The sequence below is a fragment of the Engraulis encrasicolus genome, chromosome 22, assembly GCF_034702125.1.
Source record: "Engraulis encrasicolus isolate BLACKSEA-1 chromosome 22, IST_EnEncr_1.0, whole genome shotgun sequence".
NCBI classification, from domain to species: domain Eukaryota; kingdom Metazoa; phylum Chordata; class Actinopteri; order Clupeiformes; family Engraulidae; genus Engraulis; species Engraulis encrasicolus.
Window position 1 is genome coordinate 24,178,502 of NC_085878.1, and position 17,500 is coordinate 24,196,001.

Here is a 17,500-nt window from a genome sequence, read left to right on the forward strand (position 1 = left end):
AACAATTATTTTGCTGATATCATTGGCCACCGCAGGAGAAATTCGATCCTCATTTGCATTATGTCAAATATTTTCGCTTCGCTTCTGTTGACTTGCCTTCGCCTCCTCTCATAGGAATGAATGGCAAAGTTTGCTTCACTTGGCCAAATTCGCATGCATGTCCCTGGGGTAAAGGACGTTTTTATTTCCTATTTTACCAAGGTTTCAAGGTTACAAGAGTTCAAGGTCGTTGCAATGCTCTGTGTGTAGCCCCTTAATGCGCGCCGTACCTCCTGTGGCACGCTGCAATAGACATTGAAAGTTAACTACTATAGTACTACACTACAATGACAGTGCACGGGGCCTTTAGTAATACATTACGACTTGGTCATTGCCATTCTGGTAACAGCTTATTTATAAAGCCGCATCTTAAGGGCTTAATTGGCTAGGCTGGGCTGGGGGTATGGTATGGGACGAGAGACTGTTGGGATGGAAGAGGTGTCTGCAAGTGACCTGACCTGTTGGTGAACAAATGTATGACCGTGTGTGTGTGTGCGTGTGTGTGTGTGTGTGTGTGTGTGTGTGTGTGTGTGTGTGTGTGTGTGTGTGTGTGTGTGTGTGTGTGTGTGTGCCTGTGTGTGTGTGTGTGTGTGTGTGTGTGTGTGTGTGTGTGTGTGTGTGTGTGTGTGTGTGTGTGTGTGTGTGTGTGTGTGTCTGTGTGTCTGTGTGTCTGTGCGCATGTGCCTGTGTGTGTGTGTGTGTCTGTGTGTGTGTGTGTCTGTGTGTGTGTGTGTGTGTGTGTGTGTGTGTGTGTGTGTGTGTGTGTGTGTGTGTGTGTGTGTGTGTGTGTGTGTGTGTGTGTGTGTGTGCATGTGCGAGTGTGTTATTATCACAGTGCTCGTAGGCCCTGATCGTTAGAGAACGTCGGAGACCCCAGTTGCTCTCTTTTTCTCTGAGGGAAACATGGAGAATTCATGGAGAATGTTGCAAGCATGGAGAAGTTGTTGAACAGCGCTGAATGCCTAACCTCTCACAAAAGCATGCAGCGCCTTGCGTACCTATCTACAGCCAAGAGCAATGAGCACTCCTAATTGGAAAGTGCTGTGGGACAGGAAACAACCGGAAAGCTTCCTCCACCAGTTAAAGAGAGGAAAGAAATTGTTTATAGGAACAAACTAAATGAGAGGAGTCTTTCTTTCATTCTCGAGGGCTGTGCTGCTGCTTGCTGCAGCGCTTGAAATAGGCCGAGCTCTTCAGCCAAGCAGCGAGATGTCACAAGAAATCAAAGGCTAACAAAAACGGGAAACCGGGCGAAAAACAAAACATCACCGCAAGAAAATGTCAAGATCCCGAGTGTCAAGCGGGGACAGCTTTGTCATTGTCAACGCGAGGAGGGATGGATGACCTCCTGTGGACCACAACGGCAACAATAACAGGACAACAGGTCTTTCTTGAAAAACAAAAATCAAATAAAACGATAAAGGAGTGAGGTATTGTTTTTTTAAATGGTGCGTCCGTTGGTTCGTAGTTTCAAAGGGACTTTTCACTTTGCTTCCAGGAAGAGCAATCTGAACGTTAGCAGGGGGACTTGGATTGTCAGGGCAAATTCCATTCTTCCATTCCAGTCAGTTAAGAGAGTTAGTTTGGAGGACATGGAGTTCCTTTTCCATTTGCACCCCATGACAGGCCCAAGGAGAGAGAGAGAGAGAGAGAGAGAGAGAGAGAGAGAGAGAGAGAGAGAGAGAGAGAGAGAGGAGAGAGAGGGAGAGAGAGAGAGAGAGAGAGAGAGAGAGAGAGAGAGAGAGAGAGAGAGAGAGAGAGAGAGAGAGAGATGGCTTTCTTCGCGCTCAACTCTCTTTGGCAAGGTAGCATTCCAGATCTCTTAAAAAGCACTCAGTAAAGGTATTCCCACTGCACTGCCGCATCAGCAACTGCTAATCAAATAAGCTATCAATGATTTCCAGCCAACCTAACCTCCATCACTCTCCACGTGAACGTTGGAAGACACGACTCTGGCAGTACGGGTTTGCATGCCTGTGATTAACAAAAAACACAGCACAGTGTTGTGTTGCTGTGTGCGTCTTTGTATTTTATGGAGATGCATTTGACAACAGAGATAGATGTGCGTGCGTGCGTGCGTGCGTGCGTGCGTGCGTGCGTGCGTGTGTGTGTTTGTGTGAGTGTCCAAGTGCATGTGTGTTTGTGTCAGTGTCCAAGTGCACGTGTGTGTGTGTGTGTGTGTGTGTGTGTGTGTGTGTGTGTGTGTGTGTGTGTGTGTGTGTGTGTGTGTGTGTGTGTGTGTGTGTGTGTGTGTGTGTGTGTGTGTGTGTGTGTGCGTGTGCGTGATGCATCATGTGTCATTTCAATTAAAAACACTCTAACCACATGCTTCTGTCCTCTGGGTAGCACATCATCTCCATCTCTGCAGATCAGTCACCTTATCTCCTCAGCACGCACAACGCACTTGTCTTTGAAAACAAAACAAAGGCATCCCAATTAGCCAGCCTAAGCCATTTGAAAAACAAAGAAATAAATTATAGAGACAATTTCACCAGCAAACTAGCTACGTACAGCGAGACGTCTTTGTTTCTGTGACAGGGAGGGGGTGGGAGTGTCCTTGCGACACCTGAAAACAAAGTAATTTTCTGCTGTGTTTGTATGATGGATCTTACGGCATGCCGGCTGAAGACAGCAGGCAAACAGGCAGGCAGGCAGGCAACATAACACAGGTGCTGGAGCTACCTAACAACCTGGGGGGATGAGTGTGTGTGTCTACGCGCGCGCGCGTTTGTGTGTGTGTGTGTGTGTGTGTGTGCGTGCGTGTGCGTGCGTGCATGTGCAGACGTGGAAGGGGACTTAGTTTAGCAACTTTGAGGCAAAAGACGAAATTGAGCAAAAATGTGAATGAGGAGGGGGAGAGAGAGAGAGAGAGAGAGGGAGGGAGAGGGAGAGGGAGAGAGGGGAAACGACAGAGAGAAAGGGAGGGAGGGAAAACGATAGAGAGAAAGGGATAGGAGGAGTGAGGAAAAAAAAGAGAGAAAAAAAGGGAGAAATGGAGCCGGGAATGTTGCAAGATGGAGCAGCCAATTCCAAACGCCCCCCCCACACACACACACACACACACACACACACCACAACCCCTCCATAGCAGAGCTAACAGACAGCAGAAAATCCATCCAGTTCTCCTGGCGGCTAGCTACAGTACCGTACCGTACCTGCGCCACGCCACAGAACAGCCTGCGCTCCTGCTTCCCTTCCCTGCCTGCTAGTGCCAAAATATGCTAATGCACACAAGGCAAACAACCAAACACAACAGAGCTAAACAAAACAAACACAAGTGCAAGGCAATAATGTGGCCGGGGGAAAAGAAAAGAAACGAAAAGCTGAGATTCACGTAGGCTCGCTCTACGAGGCGGGTTGGGTCGCTCTCAGGGCCTGAGTGTGTGTGTGTGTGTGTGTGTGTGTGTGTGTGTGTGTGTGTGTGTGTGTGTGTGTGTGTGTGTGTGTGTGTGTGTGTGTGTGTGTGTGTGTGTGTGTGTGTGCATGTGTGTGTGTGTGTGTGTGTCCGTGTGTGTGTCCGCGTGTGTGTGTGTGTGCGCGTGCACGTGTGCGCGCGTGTGTGTGTGCGTGCGCATGTGTGTGCGTGTGCGTGTGTGTGTGTGCATGTATGTGTGTGTGTGCACGCATGTGCACGCGTGTGTGTGTGTGCAAGTGTGTGTGCTTTTCTGCCCTCCAGTCTGTGTAGCTGCCTTATCTGACCTGCGTGCGAGCGGGGGAGAAAGTCGAGACATACCAGCGGAGGTTTTTGCGTGTTTAATCGGCACGCTGAGTAAACTGAGTAACGTGTTTTGCAGTCTGTGTGCCTGCTGGAGGGGGCTAGAGTAAGGAGGGTATAGCGTAGAGTGAGGTGCTGAGATGGGTGGGGTGAAGAAGGAGGGTGGAGAGAGAGGGAGGTTGGGGGATTGAGGGGTGGGGTGCGCAATTATGTGCATCGTTTCGGAACGGCTCTTGTCATGACTAGAAATCTCCAGCAAGTGACACTCGCGCGTGTTTGTTTTCGGTGATCATTTAACCTTTTGAATTGGGAGGAATGCTAATCCTTTTGTCGACAACCATCTCAGAGGAGTGAGCGGAGTGAGTGAGCGAGCCGACGAGCCTCTGTCTAATAAGCACGAAGGGCAGGCTTATCCTGCAAAGACAAAAAAATACTCTCTCCGGCTGGTGGATAGGTACGCAGACAGCTTTGGGAGAAAGGACTGGGCAATTAATTGAAAAAGAAAAGAAATCGAACCAAACCGTTCCTTCACAGTGATCAAGTTTCAACAGAAAATCAGACAGTGAGAAACTCCTCTCATGCAGGTAGATGCGCAGACGGCTTGTGAAATAGGGACAGGCAACTAACAGAAAAATACAAAACAAATCGAACAAAGAATCCCAGCTGCTCCTAGACAGTGATCATCAAGGTTCGAAAGACTATAAAGAGAGACAAAGTCCTTTCATGCAAGTCTGTAGGTAAACAGAGAACTTGTGAAGCACCACCCGACAATGGCAGCAGTTTGGATATCAACAGAAAAACATCAAACACCAATTGATCAACAACAATTTAGCGCTGGAAGTGATCAAGCATATGACTTGTGATGCTTATCCGTGATAAACAGTCAATATCTCTCAATTTGGACAAACATATTGTGAGTTAAATTATTTGCAGCAGTGTTACAGATAACATTGGTTGAAGCTACGCCGTGCTGGCCAGTTTCATTTTCTCCTTTATTACTTAGCTGCCCGCACCAATAAGCGTTGGACAAAGAAAACACTGCCCTATGAAAGAGCCGGTCAGATGGCTATCATCAGAATCCATCTATTATACTGCGGCCGCAACAACATGCGTCAACAACAACAACAGAGTTAAAGCTACTGCGTTCACCAAAATGCCATCCCCATCGCTCATCCCGTTGTCTATATTTTTCTATTGGCCATATATTTTATGTGGTCTCATGCAGGGTCCTGTGCCCGTTACTAGAGAGATAGACGGTAGATCAGCCATATCAGGCCAGGGCCTTGTGTCTGTCCCTTAGATTCAAACTATACATCAGCCCACTTCGCAGTCGCTAGGAGAGGTTCAAGGGAGGGTGGAAAAACACATCTTCAAAGCGTGGCCGAGGAGCAGACAGGTCCCGTGTTACTCCCCTTTTGCACGGCATCCTCGGCTCAGGGCAAAAACAATTTATGGAATGGAGCGATGCAGCGAGTGATACAGCAGTTTTGGAAAAACTTTTTTTTTCTTCCCCTGGATGAGTCTAGCTCTAACTCTGCTGAAGCCGACCGCAGGGTCATTCCGGTGAATTGTGCTCTCTCTCTTGGCTGAACAGAGACCGAAAGGAATGAGAGAGGAAAGAAAGAGACAACAACTTGTGAACGTGGCAAGAAAGGAGGGAGGGAAGAGAAGTGGGAGCGACAGCAAAAAGAGAAAACTTTTCACAGCTCTTCTTCAAGGCAGCACACTTCCTCTTTGAGAGGTCATCCAGTCGCAAAATCTCTCCGCCTTGGGTTCCTTCTCAGCGCCACGTCCAGGCTGTGCGCCAAAAAGCTGTAAAAGGCATGCAACACCACGCTCTCTCTCCCTCCCTCTTTCTGTTTCTCTCTCTCTATCTTGTTGGCTCTCTCCCTCCCTCCCTCGTTCTGTTTCCTCCTCTCTCACTCTCTCTCCTAATCTCTCTCTCTATTTCTCTATTTCTCTCTCTCTCTCGCTCTGGCAAAAAGACTGATTTGTTCCTCCATTTATCCACGGCCACGGTCAAGCGCAGTGGAATTTTCAAACACTGGGCCGGAGTCAACTATTCATAATTTCCAGACTTTCTCCAGTTTCTTATCCTTCCTTCTACCTCGCGTGGGCCGGCTGAACCCCCCCTTGACCCCCCCCATCCACCCACCCCAGTTGCTTGCAGCCCGTCATTGCTGGCTCTGTCCTGGGGTGACCCTGCTAGCGGCTGCTTAGAGGTTGCCTCGTGTACATCTTACTCACCCCACTTACTCTCCTCACTCACTCACTTGTGCCTGACCCCCGGTCGGACAGGACAACACAACAACATGAGAACTGCACCGTCTCCATCAGACATGCTTACGCAAGCGAAGTACGATCCCTGACTGAAAGCGCAGCAAAACAAAACATGCTTCGCAGTGCAAATACACATCCTTTTCAAGAGTCTTTCTTTCCACACAGCTGTTTGCACGGCATGAGTAGACCATGGTCTTGGCCTCAAGACTCTTCATAAGAGTAAGAGTATGCACATCCCACCTCTCTGAGGCCAGGTGCAGGACAAAGGCGCGTCTGATAGTGGAAATGTCCGCACACTGTAGCTCCGCTTTGAAATGTAGTCAGGTCATACAACGTTTCGACCCAACAAGCTGCCTGATGAAGACCCTGTTGGGTCGAAACATTGTATGACCTGAATGAATTTCGAAGAGCAGCAACAGAGTGCGGACTTCTACTTTTTCCACTTGCCTTCAAGACTGCCTGCCATGGGCCATGTTTTAGACTGAATTAGTCTAAACAGCTCTGTGTAAGTGTGAGGACAACATGATTGACTTGACTGTCTGTGACTGTGGGCCATGCTTTTGGTAAACACCTCTGGGCAAGTGTGGAGATGTGCCTGACTTAATTGTGGCCGAGGGCAGTGCTTTGGTAAACACATTGGGAAGAGAGTGGGCCGTGAGACAACATTTGACTGGCTTTCCTGTGAGCATAGGCTGTGCTTTTGGTTAACAGATCAGTAAGCAGTGTGAGGACAACGTGATTGTGTGTGGACTTGACCTTCCCTGACCTTGAACTTTGACCTGATTGGCGGCACAGCGGGGCAAGGCAGCACATTGAACTCCTCGGTTAGAGTGTGGTGATGTGATTGACTTGCTTGTGGTCAAGGGTAGTGCTTTGATAAATACTTCAGCAAGAGTGTGAGAACACTGTGACGGTGTGTGTGTAGACTTGACCTTCACTGACCTTGAACTTTGACCTGGTTGGTAGCGCAGGCGGGGCAAGGCAGCACGTCGAACTCCTCGGCCTGGTGCATGGAGTAGTCGGTACTGGCCACCACCAGCCGGTCACCGGCCCTCCAGCCGTACGCCTCGTCAGCCAGCTCTAGGATGCTGGAGTTGGACAGCGTGTCAACCGTGATGGATGCTTGAGGGCGGACTGCGGAGGAGAAAAGAGAGGAAAAACAAAACAAAACAAAAATAAGAAATGTTATTATTTGATGTCATTCACAGAGGGGAGGATGACAGACAAAAAAAAAACCCACAACACAAGCAGCACACTGCAACCTGTTAATGTGATCCATGGAATAACCACCGCGATTCCAATTTGCAGTGAATCGGTAGTTACTAGGCAACTGCCCGACTGGTGCTTTCAAAACACAGCCAAAATGTGAGGCGGGCGGCAGACAGCTGAGGTCTACTCTGCACATGGGCTTGCGAGCTGCCACAATGCCAGGCAATTGCTCTGTGATTAATTGCTAAATCACAAGAAAGAAGAACATGCCTTTTAAATAATTCATGCCAGTAGCTTAAAAAGACCCATACAGGTACATGCTGCACACACAGCGATGCGTAATACCGCCTCTACAAGAAGTGAGAAAATGAACAAGAATAAGCTCTTTTTCCCCCCGTAACGTGTTATCTGCAATGATTATGTGTCAGGCAATAATAAATGCATTTTTAGAAATGTGTATGTAGGCATAAGAAACAATATCCGCTTCCTCGTTGCGTAACTGTCCTCAGCTTTAAATTACAAAGTTTTCAAAAACTTGGGTATTTCTCAAACTTAAGAGGAGTGAATAAGTATGAATGCCATCGTATATAGCCTCATAATTAGCATAAGCTGTGTCTCCTACAGGCTGGCTTGGCACGAAACATCAGAATCATTATGTGCTGTATCGTAAGTGAAGAAATCAAAGTTTCTATTTGAAGACGAAGCAGAACAAAAGAAGAGGAAAGAAGACAAAACTTTTCACGAGAACAATGCGACAGACGTCTTTTTGCAGTCGTGATGACTGGCTGGCACAGTCAAAAAGTAAAAAACGGAAAGAAAAACACTTTTAGTCTCTTTGTGCTTGACAGCTGAGAGAATACACTCTGACTTTGTGACAGATGGCGTGAGAGTGAGAAGCCAGGGCTGCGGTTTGTCAGGTCTCCATGGGTTGGCACAGGGCACAGAGCACATACAAGACAGAGTCAGAGAACCTCACAACACAGCACGACTGTGCTTTGACTGAAGTTCATAAGGATTCAACAAGTATGCCTGGTTGTGTACGACATTAAAACCGCAATGGGTAACCTGAATTCAGAGTCAGTCTCCAGTCTAGTGCCACATATTTCAAATCTCCTGATTCAACAACTGGCTGATAGAATCACAGAAACAGAGGCTGAGAACCTCATATCACTGCACAACTGAGCTTTCAGTTAGCCTTCACAAAGATTCAGTGGATTGTCAACTTGGTCTATCAACTAAAACAGTAATGATCCTTCTGCCATCTTCCTCTTAAATCTCTTGCTCTGTGGGTTGGCACAAGCCAAGGCACTGGCTCAGATAAAAGGTTGAGAAACTCATAGCATTGCATGACTGAGCATTTAGTTGGTGTTCATAGGGATTCAACAAGTGTGTCAACGGGTTGTGTAAGATCCTAAAATAGTCATGAGCGGCCTTAATTCTCACACTCAGCTTGTCAATTATGATGCCGAAGGTCCCCGCCATGCGTCTCATCATGACGCAAAAGGCAAAGGTCTCCACTTGGCATCGCGTAGTAATGCAAAAGGTCACCACTGTGACAAGCATTAATCAGTGTCAGTTAAATTTAGGGAAACTTGACGAAAAAGAGCACTGAACACTTGAATAACGAACAATATTTTCCTGGCTGCACCTACTCCAGATGATTAAAATAGCTGCCTTCACAACGCCTCTGAAGTGTGGTGCAATAAGTTGATCCAGTTCACGGCTCAAACAAAACTCGTGATACTGGATTACGGCCTCTAAAGCCAGTTTACCCATCACTAAGCCAGAGTTAGGCCACTAAAGGCCAAAAGCTTGGATTCTCAGAGCCCTGGCCCCCAAATCTGGATCGCATTTACTACTCAAATAAATACAGACTTGTTGCTAGTAATAACCTCTCGTTCGAGCTGCGCTTGCGTTCCCCCCAGAATAGAGCAATTCCATGTTTGTTAGTGTCAGTAAAGGTCAGTGAGGGAACGAGGTGACGGTCGGAGGGACTGACTGACTGACTGGTGGCCTTCCAGGTCCCCACTCCTGTGGCCAGCTGGCCTGGGGAACAAAAACACAGCTGAGGAGCGGAGGATATCCGGGAATCCCGATGAAGAGGAGAGAGAGAGAGAGAGAGAGAGAGAGAGAAGGAGAGAGAGAGAGAGAGAGAGAGAGAAGGAGAGATAGAGGGAGATAAATAGAGAGAGAGAGAGGGAGATAAATAGAGAGAGAGAGAGAGAGAGAGAGAGAGAGAGAGAGAGAGAGAGAGAGAGAGAGAGAGAGAGAGAGAGAGAGAGAGAGAGAGAGAAAGAAAAAGAGATAGAGAGAGACAGAGAGAGAGCGAGAGAGACAGAGAGAGACAGAGAGAGAGCGAGAGAGACAGAGAGAGAGAGAGAGAGAGAGAAAGAGAGAGAGAGTTGTGGAACAGCGGAGGAGGACAACAGGACGTGGGTGGCCAGTGGAAACTAACTCACTCACATACAGTAAAGATGATGAGGGAGGCAGATGCTGACTCTGTTATGTTGTGTTTTGTTTTGTGTGTGTGTGTGTGTGTGTGTGTGTGTGTGTGTGTGTGTCTGCATGCATGCGTGTGTGTGTGTGTGTGTGTGTGTGTGTGTGTGTGTGTGTGTGTGTGTGTGTGTGTGTGTGTGTGTGTGTGTGTGTGTGTGTGTGTGTGTGTGTGTGTGTGCGTGTGCGTGTGTGCGTGTGTGTGTGTGTGTAGGAGCATGCGAGGCCAAAGGGTTTTGGGGTTTCAGACCGAAGGGAATAAGAAAAGCTCTGAATCGCTGGAAGTTTTCCTCTACAACCCCATAAATAACGAGTAGAGTAGTCTGGCTCTGCTTTTTCAAAACTGGGGACTTATAAGCATTGAGGTTTATTATTCAAGAATGCGAACATGGGGAGGATATGAGGAAGACTGGGGATATTATTAGAGTAGGTGACCATGACATAGAGAGAGAGAGAGAGAGAGAGAGAGAGAGAGAGAGAGAGAGAGAGAGAGAGAGAGAGAGAGAGAGAGAGAGAGAGAGAGAGAGAGAGAATGGAAAGAGGGAGAGAGATACTATGCGAAAGACTGAGAGGGAGGGAGAGTGGTGGTGATAAAGAATGAAAGAGAGAGAGAGAGAGAGAGAGAGAGAGAGAGAGAGAGAGAGAGAGAGAGAGAGAGAGAGAGAGAGAGAGAATGGAAAGAGGGAGAGAGATACTATGCCAAAGACTGAGAGGGAGAGTGGTGGGGATAAAGAATGAAAGAGAGGGAGCGAGAGAGAGAGAGAGAGGGGGGGGGTAGAAAGAGAGCGAGTGGAGGAGAGAGAGCAAGTTGGGGGAGAGGGGGGTAAGAGAGGGAGAGAGAGATAGACTAAAAGAGACAAAGGGAAAAGAGAGAAATAATACAGTATGGTGTGGGTGATGGATCAGGGAGAAGTGTGGCATGAGGTTGCATCCTGCTCACTGGCCAGGAGGAAGGAACGCCACACAGCGAGAGCTAAAAACCAAAACCACTAAACACAGCTAGCTACCCACTGCATCCCCACTCCTCTCCTCTCCTCTGGCTGTGTGTGTGTGTGTGTGTGTGTGTGTGTGTGTGTGTGTGTGTGTGTGTGTGTGTGTGTGTGTGTGTGTGTGTGTGTGTGTGTGTGTGTGTGTGTGTGTGTGTGTGTGTGTGTGTGTGTGTGTGCTACCCACTGCATCCCCACTCCTCTACTCTCCTCTGGCTGTGTGTGTGTGTGTGTGTGTGTGTGTGTGTGTGTGTGTGTGTGTGTGTGTGTGTGTGTGTGTGTGTGTGTGTGTGTGTGTGTGTGTGTGTGTGTGTGTGTGTGTGTGTGTCTGTGTCATCTTATCTCCATCTCCACTACACAACAGCCAGCCACCACATCTCCTCTCTCTCTCTCTCTCTCTCTCTCTCTCTCTCTCTCTCTCTCTCTCTCTCTCTCTCTCTCTCTCTCTCTCTCTCTCTCTCTCTTTCTTTATCCATAACAGCCATTGTAAATATTCTCTTAGCTCTTTGGGGTTTCCGAAAAGCATTCCTTTGGTGATTTTAGGGGGCCCACTTCACTTCATCAGCAGGTTTTTTCTTCTTCTTCTAAAACACAAACCCAACCGACCGAGCTCTTATCATCTTTCACTGCTAAGCTGACCCAGATCTGGCCCCCCCAGCCCCCAACCACACGCACACACACACGCACACACACACACACACACACACACACACACACACACACACACACACACACACACACACACACTGCATGATGGCGCCTTAGCTCATAGTCTCGCCATGACATCACCGACTGTAGCATTTTTTCAAAAAAATCCATCGTGCTTTTGCTCATTTGCTGCTTCTGCTGTTGCTGTCGTCTTGCTTGTCTGCTGATCTCGGCGGTGCAAATGGAGTGCATTGCATGATGGGTAGTCGGGGGTTGGGGGGAGTTGGTGTGGTGGAGGTTGCGACCTGTTGGCCAGGTGGGAGAGACATTGGTGTCCTGCTCCAACAGACTGGCAGGGTGCAATAGTGATTTTTTGTGTGTTTTGCATTTAGCATTTGGAAATAGCTCTGCCAGGACACAATCGCACACGCACATACACACATGCTCCCACACGTATTCCCATATTCCCAAACACACACACACACACACACACACACACACACACACACACACACACACACACACACACACACACACACACACACACACACACACACACACACACACACACACTCGAGCGCATACACACACATACACATGCTGTTCACACACACACATGCGCACATGCGCACACACACACACACACACACACACACACACACACACACACACACACACACACACACACACACACACACACACACACACACACACACACACACTCAAACACTTACACACACGCACACACATGCTGTTCACACGCACACACATGCGCACATGCACACACACACACACACACACAAACACATAAACACACACACAATCTCACCCCCACACACAAAATCTCACTCATATGTACACATACCAACACAGCAGGGGGTGGGAAGGCACAAACACACAGTGGCTTCGATCGGTAGTGCCTGAGCACATTTGCAACACGATGAGGAATGGAGGGCACAGCAGTGTGGGGTCGTGGAGGTGAGCAGTGGCGCTGCTGCGCTGCTCCGCTCTGTGCCGTTTCGGGGTGGGACGGAATACCAAATTCGGCACGGGAGGCAAAACCGGCTACTTTATATGCGAGCACACCTGTACCCTCTGTGTAGCACTGCTGCTGTGCCTGCCAAATGGAGGGATGACTGGAGGGATGGAAGGATGGCTGGATGGATGGATGGATGGTTGCATGGATGGATGTGCAATGTTTTTCCATCACATCCTGTTGTTTAATTCAAGCTCTAAAAAGGTCAGGTCTTGCGTCTATAGCTTGTGGTCACAGCAGCAGTAGCAGCAGCGGCAGCATAAGCGGAGAAGCTTGATTGAGCTGGAATTCAATTTGAATTCTTTTCATTCCAGTGCGCGAGCGTTGACGTGCTGGCGCAGAACAAACATGCTACGCTAGTACCGACGCTGCTCATACATATACCCTCACCAGTCGCCAACCTACGTTCCACCCTTTTGCCCTCCGCAGCCTACACTTCTGGCACCGCGCTACACTACTGCCAGAACGGCTGAACTCCTCGCTACCTCGAAACGCGTGCCAAGATTCTCAGACCGCGGAGCTGTCTTTAAGCGTTAGGAGGAGGCTGGCTCGTGTGTGGCGTGCGTGTTTGTGTATTTGAGTGATGGGGGCGTAGTAGTTTAGCGAGACATGGGATCCACGTGACGAGGTACGTACGTGTGGCAAGTCCTGGCAGAGGGGGAGAGCGATGGAGCAGCACGTTCACGCCAAGTTTCCAAACCTCCGAATTTGCACTATCCACCCTCCTCTCCCCTCCACTCCCCTTACCATCCCCTTTTAATTACTCCCCACCACCACCTCCACTCCCCCATCACCAGCAGCCCTCAACACCCCCTTCCCTCCTCCTCCCTCCTCCCCTACCCTTACCTCCCACTTCTCCTTACTCCCCTATCCGCAGCATCTCCCCACCCTGCTCCATCACCACCTCCACTACCCCCTCCTCCACTCAGCCTCAACACCCTCTCCTCTTCCCCCATCTCCTTACCACCCACTGCTCCTTACTCCCTTATCCCCACCAGCATTGCCCTCCCTACCCCTGCTCCATCACCACCTCCACTACTCCCTCCTCCACTCAGCCTCAGCACCCTCTCCTCCCTCCATCCCTCCCTCCCTTTCCTATCCCCTTTTCCTTGCTCCCTCATTCCCACCAGCCCACACCTCCTCATTCCTGCTCCATCACCCCCCCCCCCCCCCCACATCACAAGCAGCCTTCAATAACATTCTCCCTCCCTCCCTCCCTTCCCCCCTTCCCCAGTCTCCTCCCCCTTGTCCCTCCCAGCCAATGCAAATTTGTATGATTACAGCCCTTGCGCTCGCTTAGCAAAGTGGTGGAGACAGATGAAGTGTGGCTCGCGGTGCTTTCCCCCCCTCGCTCGCGCCTCATTCCTCGCTTCTCGCGGAGCAGCCCAGAACCCACAGATAGGCCCAGCGCGGCGCAGCACAGCGCAGCTCAGTGCATTCCGTACATACCCAGCTTGCCGCAGAGGAAGCGCACTCTGTAGTTATGGCAGAGCCCGTCGGCCTGATCCTTATTCAGGCACACGAAGCCGTAGCTCTGGTCGTTCTTAGAGAAGATCTCGCCGGTCATGTTGGCAGGGATGCCGTCATGGGTCTCGACCTGGGGAGAGAGAAAGAGATAAGGGGAGAGAGGAGAGGAGAGGAGAGAGGAGAAGAGATGGGAGGAGAGGAGAGGAGAGGAGAGGAGAGGAGAGGAGAGGAGAGGAGAGGAGAGGAGAGGAGAGGAGGGAGGAGGAGGAGAGGAGAGGAGAGGAGAGGAGAGGAGAGGAGAGGAGAGGAGAGGAGAGGAGAGGAGAGATGAGGAGAGGACAGGAGAGGAGAGGAGAGGAGAGGAGAGGAGAGGAGGGGAGTGGAGTGGAGAGGAGAGGAGTGGAGAGGAGAGGAGTTGAGAGGAGAAAAAAGGGAGGAGAGATTTATTTAGAGTATTCTCTATTTACCATGCAACTCGTCAGTAATGTTTGATGTTTTCATGGGTCTCGGCCTGGAGTCGTTAGAAGAGATTTTGAGAGATCTTACAAATACTCTTTATTTACAGTGCAACTTGTGCAGCTAAACTTAAATGACTACAGAAAAGGGATGTTTGTGAAATAAATACACAAACACATCTTTAAAAGCTGAAGTGCAATTTACTGTTGATGGTAAAGCAAACAACTTGTTTAAAACACCAAATAGCCAACTAATGTATCTCATCCAAATCTGATCTGGCCCCTCTGGCAATTGGTGTTTTATGTATTTGTAGAACCTCCTCGGAATGTAAAACAACCTGCTTCCATTTTTTCCCCTTAACTTTTGGAAGCAAGATCCAAAATGGCCAACATTAGAGAAATTACCCCTTTTGCAACTCGTTTATGTGCAGTTTTATTTAGCATTTGTTGCGCGCGCCCTGTGTCAATTTTCTTCCCTCATTTTTTAAGAAGATACATCCATTTTGCTATGTGTCATCTTGGATTGTGCCACTAAGAAGTAAGGAAAACATTGAAGACATATTGTTTCCTATCCAGGGTTGCCATAGAAATAAAAGAATATCAACTGAAAGAATCTTAACCATAAACCACTATTAAGGGCAGAATTTGCACAATGGTAGCCATCTTGGATTTTGTCACTAAATATTAATGGAAACAGGTTGATTTGTTTTCAGGGGGTTCCTAGAAGTAAAGAAACAAAAACAAATGGCAATTCTATTTGAAATGCTCCAAAACTTACATGTTTGCATATATTAACTGAGGGCAGTAGGTAAGTGCCCCAAGAAGTCCGTTGGTGCTGACGTCAGCAACTGTCGATTAAGATTTGGGCAGCCTATGATTTACACAGCAAACCCATTACACATCACTACTCTGTTAGATTGAGTGTCAGTGTGATTTAGGATGGGTATTACATATCATATTTCTTACAGACAGTCAGGGTGTGAGAGTCTTTGTTTGTGCATTACCACAAACAAAATTTGGGTCACAGGGCGTGGCGAGAAAGACAGAATCTGGGTCATGTTGTCTTTTTTATTTTGAATGTACTATTTGTTCAGAAACGCTTGAGCTAGAACCACCAACTTTATTGTTTCTCTTTCATACTTCCATAAAACATATTTGTTTGTTTATATGAGTGTGCTGGTATTTGAGTGGTCTGTTTGTGTGTATATCTGAATGTGAGTATCTGTGTTCAAGTATAGTATATTATGTGTATGTGTACATCTGTGTATCTACTGTAGTATGTATCTGTGCACATGTATTTCTGCTTGTATATGCACATTAGTTCATCATGTGTGCATCTGTGTACATGTGCATTTCTGTGTGTGCGTCTGTGTGGATTTGCATGACTTTAGTGTACAAACAATCCAATGCACAAACAAACAGTACACAAACATCTTTGTGTGTGTGTGTGTGTGTGTGTGTGTGTGTGTGTGTGTGTGTGTGTGTGTGTGTGTGTGTGTGTGTGTGTGTGTGTGTGTGTGTGTGTGTGTGTGTGTGTGTGTGTGTGTGTGTGCGCGTGCATCTTGTTTTTTGCATCTGTGTGTAGGTGTGTTTATGTATCCATGTATGCGTGGGTGTGTATGTGTGTATGTTTCTGTGTGTTCCCGCATCTGTGTATGTGCAGTGCGTGTGCATGTGCATGTGTGTGTGTGCTTGTGTACAGTACCTCCATGTCCAGTGGGTTGCTGCAGAGGCGCTCAGGGTAAGCCTTGTGGAGATCAGAGAGCTTCTCCCAGTCTCCAGAGCCCCTTTCATCATCCCGGTCAAACCACTCCGTCCACTCCGCCTCTGCAGGGCACACACACACACACACACACACACACACACACACACACACACACACACACACACACACACACACACACACACACACACACACACACACACACACACACACACACACACACACACACACACACACACACACACACACACACACAGCCGTATAAACACACCATCAACATGTTTGCACGCGGGCACAAGCACGCACGCACACGCACACGCACACACGCACACATGAATACTGTAAAGATGCAAAGACACACACTAACACTGCCACACACAAAATTCACATGAACCACCCGCTGAGTGCGTGCAGTATGCCCAAAGTCTTTACCCTGTCAGAGAGGGTCCACGCACAGATATTAAAACTAATTTACATCCGTGAATTCTGCCTCCTTCCCATTCAGCATGTCAGAAAGTGTTTGAGGCCGCGTAATTGAGGAGCTTTCTGCCCGCATTACATTCTGCCCTGATGAGGGAGAGCCAGCGGGGAATTCTCCTTGTTTTGCAGGGGCAGCATTCAAATCAAATGCATTAAAACAGGAACGAATGAGAGAAAAGGGAGGAGAGGAGAAGGTGGGGGGGATAGGGAGGGAGAGTAAGATGATGAGCGATGGAGAGAGACACGGAGGGAGGAGAGTGTGTGAGGGAAAAAAAGATGGAGAAAAAGAAAGAGCAGTAGTGTGAGTGAGAGATGGATAGAGGATGGAGAGAGACTGAGAGGAAAAAGAGAATGAGAGAGAAAGGGAAGTAGAGAGGGAGATGGAAAGAGAAGAGGCAGAAATATAGATGAAGAGAGAGAGACAGAGAAGAAAAAGAGAGAAAGGTAAGTCAAGAGAGGGAGAGAGAGAAGAGGCTGAAATATAGACAAGGAAGGAGAGAGAGATGTCGAGGGATAGAGAGAGAGAGAGAGAGAGAGAGAGAGAGAGAGAGAGAGAGAGAGAGAGAGAGAGAGAGAGAGAGAGAGAGAGAGAGAGAGAGAGGGGGGGGGAGAGAGAGAGAGAGAGAGACTGAGAAAAAGAGAGAAGATAGAAGATAGAAGACAGGAGATAGAAGATAGAAGATAGAAGATAGAAATACAGACAGAGCTCGCAAGCTCGCCAAAGAGATGGGGGGTCTGCAATGAAGACTACATCCTCTTTGATCTCGCTAATCATCACCAGGCGCGTTTGTCTAATTTTAGAAACAGCTGATTATGATTATGTTTCACCAGCAGCAGCAGCAGCAGCAGCCAAGAGCACAGGCAGCCCATCCTCCTCCTCCTCCTCCTCAGCACCACCATGGGCTGGCCGTAGGGTAAAGAAGGAAGACAGTCGATTACAGACAATAGCTGCATGATGCCACTCTGGAC

At 48.4% G+C, this 17,500-nt stretch overlaps 1 protein-coding gene across 2 annotated transcripts in view; it reads right to left on the reverse strand.

Moving 5' to 3' along the window:
• The window catches only part of cemip (cell migration inducing hyaluronidase 1), a 148,622-nt gene that overhangs the window by 58,514 nt on the left and 72,608 nt on the right, over window positions 1-17,500 (reverse strand). For both annotated transcript variants that reach the window (XM_063189030.1, XM_063189029.1), the window contains exons 9-11: window positions 16,034-16,155; window positions 13,856-14,003; window positions 6,977-7,168 (exon numbers count right to left, since the gene is read on the reverse strand). In XM_063189030.1, coding sequence (XP_063045100.1) covers window positions 6,977-7,168; window positions 13,856-14,003; window positions 16,034-16,155 — 462 coding nt within the window. The remainder of the gene's footprint in view (window positions 1-6,976; window positions 7,169-13,855; window positions 14,004-16,033; window positions 16,156-17,500) is intronic.